The sequence below is a fragment of the Choloepus didactylus genome, chromosome 6, assembly GCF_015220235.1.
Source record: "Choloepus didactylus isolate mChoDid1 chromosome 6, mChoDid1.pri, whole genome shotgun sequence".
NCBI classification, from domain to species: domain Eukaryota; kingdom Metazoa; phylum Chordata; class Mammalia; order Pilosa; family Megalonychidae; genus Choloepus; species Choloepus didactylus.
In genome coordinates, this window is record NC_051312.1 from 11688730 (window position 1) to 11698796 (window position 10067).

The 10067-nt window shown below is 38.6% G+C and overlaps 1 protein-coding gene across 2 annotated transcripts in view; it reads left to right on the forward strand.

Annotated features, from left to right (window-relative positions):
• The window catches only part of ATL3 (atlastin GTPase 3), a 72894-nt gene extending 63125 nt beyond the window's left edge, over positions 1 to 9769 (forward strand). For both annotated transcript variants that reach the window (XM_037838461.1, XM_037838462.1), the window contains exons 12-13: positions 2969 to 3400; positions 5312 to 9769. In XM_037838461.1, coding sequence (XP_037694389.1) covers positions 2969 to 3400; positions 5312 to 5398 — 519 coding nt within the window. In that variant the 3' untranslated portion in view covers positions 5399 to 9769. The remainder of the gene's footprint in view (positions 1 to 2968; positions 3401 to 5311) is intronic.
• Positions 9770 to 10067: the final 298 nt, after the last annotated feature.

The window sequence follows — 10067 nt, forward strand, 5'->3', positions numbered from 1 at the left end:
GAGTTACACAGTCCCAGTCTTTATCTTTCCTCTTTCCTTCTGGTGTCCCACATGCTCTTAACCTTCCTCTTTCAACCATACTCACAGTCATCTTTGTTCAGTGTACTTACATTGTTGTGCTACCATCACCCAAAATTGTGTTCCCAACCTCTCACTCCTGTCTTTACCTATCTGTCTGTAGTGCTCCCTTTAGTATTTCCTGTAGAGCAGGTATCTTGTTCACAAACTCTCTCATTGTCTGTTTGTCAGAGAATATTTTAAAATTCTCCCTCATATGTGAAGGTCAGTTTTGCCAGATACAGGATTCTTGGTTGGTGGTTTTTCTCTTTCAGTATCTTAAATATATCATACCACTTCCTTCTTGCCTCCATGGTTTCTACTGAGAAATCTGCACATAGTCTTATTGAGCTTCCTTTGTATGTGATTATTGCTTTTCTCTTGCTGCTTTCAGGATTCTCTCTTTGTCTTTGACATTTGATAATATGATTATTAAGTATCTTGGCGTAGGCCTCTTCAGATCTATTCTGTATGGGGTACGCTGCACTTCTTGGATCTGTAATTTTATGTCTTTCATAAGAGATAGGAAATTTTCATTGATTATTTCCTCTATTATTGCTTCTGCCCCTTTTCCCTTCTTGTCTCCTTCTAGGACACCCATGACATGTACATTCATGTGCTTCATGTTGTCATTCAAATCCTTGAGATGTTGCTCATATTTTTCCATTCTTTTTCTCATCTGTTCTTTTGTGTGTTGGATTTCAGGTGTCTTGTTCTCCAGTTCCTGAGTGTTTTCTTCTGCCTCTTGAAGTCTGCTGTTGTATGTCTCCATTACGTTTTTCAGCTCTTGTGTTGTGTCTTTCTTTTCTGTAGATTCTGCCAGTTGTTTTTTCTTTTTTTGTAATTCAATTTTACTGAGATATATTCACATACCATGCAGTCATACAAAGTATACAGTCAGTTAGTTGTTCACAATACCATTATATAGTTGTGTGTTCATCACCAAAATTAATTTTTGAACATTTTCATTACCAAACACACAAAAGTAATAAGAATAAAAATTAAAGTAAAAAAGAACAATTAAGTAAAAAAGAACACTGGGTGCCCCCTTTTTTTTTTTGCTCCTGTTTTTCTACTCATCCATCCATACACTGGACAAAGGGGAGTGTGATCCACATGGCTTTCCCAATCACATTGTCACACCCCCCCCCCCATAAGCTACATTATTACACAATCATCGTCAAGTTTCAAGGGTTCTGGTTTGTAATTTGATAGTTTCAGGTATTTACTGCTAGCTATTCCAAGTCATTGGAACCTAAAAAGGGTTATCTGTATTGTGCATAAGAGTGCCCACCGGAGTGACCTCTTGGCTTCTTTTGGAATTTCTCAGCCAGTGAAACATTTCATTTCATTTCATATCCCCCTTTTGGTCAAGAAGATGTTCTCCATCCCATGATGCCAGGTCTAGATTCCTCCCCGGGAGTCATATTCCATGTTGCCAGGGGGATTTACTCCCCTGGGTGTCAGATCCCACGTAGTGGGGGAAGGCAGTGATTTCACATGCCAAGTTGCCAGTTGTTTTTTCAAACTTTCAATTTCTACCTTATGTTCAGCCAGTGTTTTCTTTATGTCCTGCATCTCTTTTGCCATATCTTCCCTGAACTTGTTGATTTGGTTTTTGAGTTGATTTAGCATATTTCTTTGAAAATCTTTAATTGATTGTTTCATTAAAGTAAAACAATATCTCAACTGTATCTTAATTGAGGTGTAAGTTATTCCTTTGACTGGGCCATATCTTCATTTTTCCTAATGTAATTTGTAGTTTTCTGTTGTCTAGGCATCTGGTTTCCTTGGTTACCCCAATCAGATTTTCCCAGACCAGACCGGGTTCAGGTCTCAGAGTGGAGCTATATTCAGAGTCACGTTTCCCTGAGGTTGTGTCTTAGAAGATTGACAGACTTTCCTATGAGGCCTGTAGCCTCTGTGCTTTTCCTAACCTGCCCAGCAGCTGATGCCTGTCAGCCTGTCAGCCTGTCGCTCCCGAGTGGTGTAAGGAGGTGTGGCCCCTTTAGTTCTTAGCTTAGGTTATTTCTGTTTTGACTGTTTTCTCCCAGGCCCTGGGGTCTGAGTTCTGAGGGGAGGGCCGGCACTAGAGCTGGGCCCCACCTCCTTCCTCTTACAGAAGATACACACCCTAGGAAGTTATCTTTTGCAGTTGAATTACTCCTTTTGTCTCTCTGACTCTGTTAACTCCATCCCTGTCTGGGTCAGAGCGCTGCGAACTGAAAATGGCTGAGGCTGTCTCCACTGGGCCACTCAGGTTGAGAGAGAGAGAAAGGGAAAGAAAGTCCCCTTTCAGAACCAGTCATGGCCCTCCAGTTTCGCCCACTGGTCAAAGAGAGCACCCAGTCTTCTGGGCTCCCTTTCCTGGGGCACAGGTGTTTTCTGGCTTTCTAAGGTCAGTCATCTCTAAAATCCTCTGTATTTTTCCTTCTTTTTTTTAATTACATTTTTTTTTTCTGTCAGCCCCACCTCCTCTCCACTGGGAGCAACCTCAGGGGTTTGGCTATGTTTGTAGCTTGTATTCAGCAGTCCACATTTGTTAATTAAAACCCCAGTTGGAGCTGGGCTGAGCTACATTTGCTTGCTCCAAGAATGCTGCTTTCTCCCACAGCAAGGTCCTGCAGCTCAGACTGCCATGGAGGAAGGGGCTCCCGGCACATTTCCGTAGTTTTTACTTACAGCTTTTTATGCTGCAATCGCAGCCATTCCACCTCTTCCAGGTTGATATACGATTTGTGGACAGTCGTGGTTGTCCCCCAGCAGTTGTTCCATATTATTTACTAGTTGTTCCTGGTTGTTTATTAGTTGCTCCAGGGGGACTAACTAAATTCCACAGCTCTCTATGCCGCTGTCTTGCCCCTCCTAGTTTCAGGGGATCTTAAATGTAGTGTGTCTTTTTATTTCTTAGGTTTGTGGGGGAGAGAAACCTTATTTATCACCAGACATTTTAGAGGAAAAGCACTGTGAATTCAAACAGCTTGCTCTAGACCATTTTAAGAAGATCAAGAAGATGGGTGGGAAGAATTTTAGCCTTCGCTATGAGCAGGAGTTGGAGGAGGAAATCAAGGAACTCTACGAGAACTTCAGCAAGCACAACGGCAGCAAGAACGTCTTCAGCACCTTCCGAACCCCCGCGGTGCTCTTCACGGGCATCGCAGCCTTGTACGTGGCCTCAGGCGTCACGGGCTTTCTGGGCCTGGAGGTCGTGGCCCAGCTGTTCAACTGTCTCGTTGGACTGCTGCTGATCGCGCTGCTCACCTGGGGGTACATCAGGTATTCCGGCCAATACCGAGAGCTGGGTGGAGCCATAGATTCTGGTGCAGCCTATTTATTAGAACAGGTAAGTGGTGCCGGCTGAGGAGGCCGAAGGTTGGCCGTGGGCAAACAGTGCTGCTGTTGTCCGTCTCAGTTTGGTAAAATTTCCTAGTGAAGGAAGGAATGAGAAAGAGAAACTTTTCTTGGCTATGTTTTTCTGACAGGTGTTCGTTTTATTATACTTCTTTAGGATATTAGTATTTATTCCTAATATTTTGTTTCCATGCCTAGAGACTACCTTTTAATGCAGAAAAATTTCCAACTTAGACACATTTTGCTCCTCACAGGAAACCACTAATTACATGCTCTTCAGACACGATTAATGTGTGATTTTTTTTCTCCCCCAAGATTAATTTGTTTCGCTGCAAATTATGAGCTTTGAAAAATATGAACTTAACAAAGATTTTTGTTTGAGGCCTATTAGGTTTGAAAAAGGATGGCATCTTTTTCAATTCAAATCTTTAAAAAAAAAAGACGGCTTTTAGTCTTTGACATGGTCTCCAGTCTTGTAGATCCTTGCAACTCCGATTTCTTTCTTTCTCTAAATATCATAAACAGATCAGTTAGGTCAGAAGCTTGTGGTGGAGCCAGGGTTGCTGCCCACCCACCGCTAGGACAGCAGGTGCACAGCTCATTCCCTGGGTGTTAGCTGCTGCCGCAGCTTCCCTTCACCTCTACATTTTAATTCCTCTGCTTTTCTGTGATGTACTAAAGGCAGAGACAGAGTTTTTTTTTTTTTAATTCAGTTTTATTGAGATATACCCACATACCATATAGTCATCCACGGTGTACAGTCAACTGTTCACAGTACCATCATATAGTTGTGCATTCATCACCCCAATCAATTTTTGAACGTTTTCCTTACAGCAGAAAGAATAAAAAATAAAAGTAAAAAAGAACACCCAAATCATCCCCCCATCTCAACCTATTTTCATTTAGTTTTTCTCCCCATTTTTCTATTTATCCATCCATACATTGGATAAAGGGAGTGTGATCCACAACGCTTTCATAATCACACTGTCACCCCTTGTAAGCTACATAGTTATACAATTGTCTTCAAGAGTCAAGGCTACTGGGTTGGAGTTTGGTAGTTTCAGGTATTTACTTATAGTTATTCCAGTACATTAAAACCTGAAAAGGGATATCTATATAGTGTGCCCACCAGAGTGACCTCATCTCCATTTGAAGTCTCTCAGCCACTGAAGCTTTATTTCGTTTCCTTTCGCATCCCCCTTTTGGTCAAGAAGATGTTCTCAGTCCCACGGTGCCGGGTCCAGATTCATTCCTGGGAGTCATGTCCTGCGTTGCCAGGAAGATTTACACCCCTGGGAGTCAGATCCCACATAGCGGGGAGGGCAATGAGTTCACCTGCTGAGGTGGCTTAGCTAGAGAGAGAGGGCCACACCTGAGCAACAAAGAGATACTCAGGGGGAGACTCGTAGGCACAATTATAAGCAGATTTAGCCTCTCCTTTGCAATGACGAGCTTCATAAGGGCAAGTTCCCATGATAGAGGGCTCAGCACATCAAACCGGCAGTCCTCAATGTTTGTGACAACATCAGCAACAATCCAGGTGAGGAAGTCCGACACTTCCACATTTTCCCCCAGCTGCTTATATATTTTTATTCTCTGCCCAGATTACTTTGGGATGTGTCGCTGTTTCACACTAACCTATACAAACCTACCAGATCTCACTTCCTATTCAAAGTTCCATGTAATTTTGGTGTTTGGACAAACTGTACAAGTTAAATTATTTAGAAAATATAGATCCTGAACCAAATAAACATCTCTTCCCTTGGTCTCATACGGAATTTGAAGTTTTAAAACAGTCAGTATCGCAGAGACAGACTTTTGAAAGTTGTTTCCAACGACTTAGACTCGTGATGTCAGTGTTGTATTTTATTAACTTACATGTGGAATAAACGGACTTTTGCAGGCTACCTCTCATGTGGGTAATTCCACTCAGGCTGCTGTGAGGGACGCAGTAGCTGGGAGACCACCCGTGGATAAAAAAGCTCAGTAGCATCTTAATGTGAGGATCCGGCGAGAATGCGGCCAGCCCCTGCTGATTTCTACGTGTATGCCACGGCCACAGGTCCAGGTACCAAGGAGACGGCGGAGCTGAGACCATCCAGGAAGAGCTAAAACGTGGCACCGTAATAAATGAAACAGCCTCTCCTGTGGTTTTGAATTCTTAAATACACTTCCATTTCTGTTGGAAGCGTTTCTTTCCTTGCTGATATAGATCCAAGCCTATGTCTGTTTTCTTATTACTCTCTGCTTTGTGCACTTTATGATGGAAAAAGTTAAATGAAAAAAATGTAAACACAGCTTTAATTCCTTTATGTGCCACTTAGTGCCTTTTGAGATTGAATCCATGCTTTTGTGGACCCGATGGGGAGGGGAGATGGAGGATAACCTCATGATAGATTCTGTTTTTGGGTGAAACTTGCCAGTTCTTTTGTATGTTACTCTTTTGAGTTTTTTTAAGTTTACCAAACTTGCAAAAGCTTGGGAACTAAAGACTGGCCGAAAATGATGCCATTAGACTTTAAAATTTTTATTTACAATATTAGAGGATCCTATTTTCCATATAGTTTGGAAAAACCATATCATATTTAAATATACCATACTTTGAAATTTAAGGTCTTTTACCTGACTGGCTGACAGTTTTGTTGCAGCATGCTCTCTTTTTTCCTTGCCTTTGTTCTAGAAAAGAAAGCATACAGGCCTGAAAAAGCCAGAGTAGCTCCTAATTAAAGGAATGAGCTGGATAGTTTAAGAAAAAGGCCTGAATTTAAATGAACCATGTGACCTCTGATAAGTCACCTGAACTTGTGCCTTGTTCAGATTCACTGTTCATAGTTTGTATATATTATGTACAATGCTCACACACAATTGCCATTTGAGAGTTTTTCTTTTTTTGAGAGTGCTGCCTAAGGACTTAACTTTATTAGCAATTAGAGGAAAAACATTGTCACACATTACTGCCTTTAATTAATTTCCTTTTTCATGTAGTTTAGCAATAACTCAGGTCTTTGTCCAAAATGTTTATGTATGTTCTCTTATGCACTGTCAAATATTTTTAATAATGAAGCTACAATTGTCAATTTTATTTAGAAAATCTTTAATTTTCCTTGCTACTTGTCTGGTAGATTTAAAAAGCTTTGGCTTGGTAAGGACCAAAGTCCTACCCAAATATAGACAATATCTAGAAATTTCTAAGAATTCTTTTCATTTGCCTTGATTGTGTGCTAAAAATTTTTTTTATCTGATTAGTTGTCTTCGTCTTTGATTTGTAATGGTGAGTTAGTGAGGATTTTAAAACTTCTTAAAACTTGCCTGCAAGTATCTATACAAACATTCAGATGTATGAGCCTTAATTTTCCATGAGAACTTAGTTTTTGTTGTGGGAGGTGGGTAGGAAAGCTTAGGCAAAATCTGAGTGTAAATTATATATACATGAAGTCTGAATGGAAGGTGGGAGAGGTCTCCTTTAGCATTTAATCTCTTTATCAAAGAATTTTCTTTTGACTATTTTACCCTTTTACTCCTCAAGTATTATGACAAGTCCTCAATTAATTCCAAGCATTCTTTTTTTTTTTTTTTCATGTTTACATACAATCTTGCCCTGTAGTTTATTCTGTTTTATTCATTTGCCATTAAGTCTTATAGAAATTCTGGCTTGTTCTAAAAATTGTTTACTTGCTAATCAGTGATGATAAGTTTTGACTGTTAAATTTCAAGTTTGTTTCTGAAATTTTTGATGTATTTTCAGGGACTTTCATCTTCCTGAGAGTTCATACTTATTAGCAGGCCTTACAACTGTTGTGATACTTAGCTTTTTTATATTTTTTTAAGATACTTAATTCTTTTAATGCATTTTGTAAGCATATTTAGAAGTTTCGGAATAATTAAGTATCAAATATCAAATATAGTCCTACTTTTAATGGTGAGAAAAGATGATGTGTCCAAAGCTTATTCTAATACTCAAGTATTAGGTCTTTTTTTTTTTTTTTAATATTTGATAATATATGATTTAATTAAATCTTAAGGTTTATTTACTGTTTAGATTTACTGTTTCTGTTTTGATCTTATAAAGGAGTAGCGTTGGGTTAATTACTCTGGGTAAGCCTTATTATTATTATTATTATTCTTTTTTTTCTGCTTCTGGAAAGTGTTTACAAAGTTTTTTCAGTGAGCGTTCTTATAAGTTTTCTTTGGCCTCTCTTCTAACAGTAAATTGATGATTTTATATCAACTTTTTTGATAAAAGATGCATTCTGAGTGCTAGCCGTAAATAATCATGGGGAGATTTATAACAAGGTTAAAATGAATGTCTTTTACCTCTTAACTTCCCTCCGCCTTTAATTTGTGAGTCAGGGACATTAGTGTTTGCTGCTCTGCCAACCTGGCTGGCCTTTCCATGTAAACATTTTTAATTTGCACATTCCTATCAATATATGAAGCACATACTTACTGACACTGAAAAAGGAGGTTTCCAGAATTTTCATATCAGAAGAATCTCATTGTTGCAAAGCTTTTGTTTTTATACTTCCAATTAACTTCTTATACTAAAAATAATAGAATCAAAGTGATACTGAGAAATCTTTCTAGGTTGATTTGGAGACAAAATAATGAGGACAAAATTATCATGTATGATGATAAAGCATCTACAGTCATATCTTATTTTAGCAGTATACTAAGAAATCTGTTTGTTCCATGGAGGTTTGTGTATTAAACCCAACTGTATGCTTTGTAAAATTGCCTGTGACTATTGATTGTGCTTTACTTGTTCTTTCTCTTTTCTCTTACATGAAATAAAATGCTTTGGGCAAACAAAAAATAACTGCCCTCTATTGGCAGTCTGTTTCTTTAGCAGATTATACATAATGTTCTACATGGCTTATAAAAGTAGTGCCTTGGCTAGGGTGACTATGTATGAGTTACAGAGAAATTAAGTAGAGTTGATTGAAGTCCAGACAAAAGCAATAAAACATAAATAGTTTTACTTTTTCCTAGGGTTTTGCTTTGTTTTGTTTTGTTTTTTTAACTATGTAACTTATATGGAAGTCTTCATAGTACTAGTCTTGAAATGTAATTGAGGATGATTTAGTGTTTCCATCTAAGGTAGCCAATATGGGTTACATCATTCTGCCATACATTTTGATCCAACAAAATTTTTGTCAAGGGACCAAGGGTATTAGGAAGACAAACGTCATTTATGAAAGTATAAACTATTTGTGTGATTTCTTATATGGCATTAAGAAGTCCATTGTAAAAGTTAATTTGTAATTGAGTAGTTTCCCTTATGTTATGACAAGCCATATTGTAGCTCTGTTTTGGGTGGTGGTACTATAATCTCTCTTGGAGTGTATGCGACTTAACTGGGAAGCTTGATAAAAAATTCAGATTCCCAGCCTTATACCCAGGGATTGCCTCAGTTGGTCTGGGCTGTGGTCCTGGGATCACCACTTTTATAGACAGTATTGCAGCTGGTTCAGAGACCACAATGAGAGAGTCTGTTCCATGGGGTGGGAAGTATTAACAAGAAAGTGCTCTTCAGTGTTATTGGGGGGCAAGTGGACAGCTTTTACCCAAGGCTCAGAATAGGGTGGTGGTCTACTGCCAGATACAATCACTGAAAGTTTACTATGTTCAGAGTAATAAGACAGCAGGCAGTGGAGGAACTTTAATCCACAGGATTACATAAACTTCTCAAAGCTGTTTTTCTAAATTAAGATGTCAGTGCCTTCACTGAAAACTGAATGTATAAGTATCTTTTTTCCTAACAGGTGTAATTACAATTGAAGATTTTTTTTATAGTTATTTTTCTTTTGAAAGCCAAAGTCAGCACTGTGACTTGAACCCCTGAATTATCTTTCACACACATAAAACTTGAAGCTGCAAGTAGAAATAGTGAACAAAAGGGAAAGAACAGGACCATAACTTTGACACCTGCACAAAAGTACCCCATATCAGGAATTTTCAAAATAGATCCAGGGTGGAAAGGTTTTGAAAGGGATGTTTCTTCCTTGGGAAGGAATGTAATGTGCCAGAACTAAAATTTAAATGTGATGTTTTAATGACAAAGGAAAGGTTGCATTTGATTTCCAAAGTTTTCTAATTTAGGCAAGTAAATGCTGTCACGGACTTGAGCCTTAAAGGAGTTAATGTTAATCTTGAACATATATAGATTTTCCCCTCAGATTCCTTTTGTCCCTTTGATTTTTGTTAAAAGTACTTTCTGCTAGACTCTTGCCTTTGAATGACTTTAAAATGTAATATAGCTTTTAAAAAGTGCAACAGGATGAGATTATGCTATTAGTATATTAAAAGCTCGTTTCTGTTTTACTTGTAAGGATATTTAATGGAATAAAGATTGCAATACCAAGTTATCTGTGTTTTTTCTTTCCTTCCTTGGTTGAGGGAAGGTCTGTGAAAGAAATTGAATTGGGTTTAGCGAAGTGAATAATAGGATCCCTAAGGGGATGGATAATTGGGTGTCAAAGGTAGTGGAAATGTGGTTTCAGTTAGCTTTCTCTGCCTTTCAAAACAACACTGACCTAGCTTCTTACTCAAGTGCTGGAGAAGGCTGTGCCGTTGTCAGTGTTGCTTAGAAACCAACACAAATTTCATTTATAGTAATGCGGATCTTGTGAGGACCTGTGTGTTTGTAGCACTTTCATCTG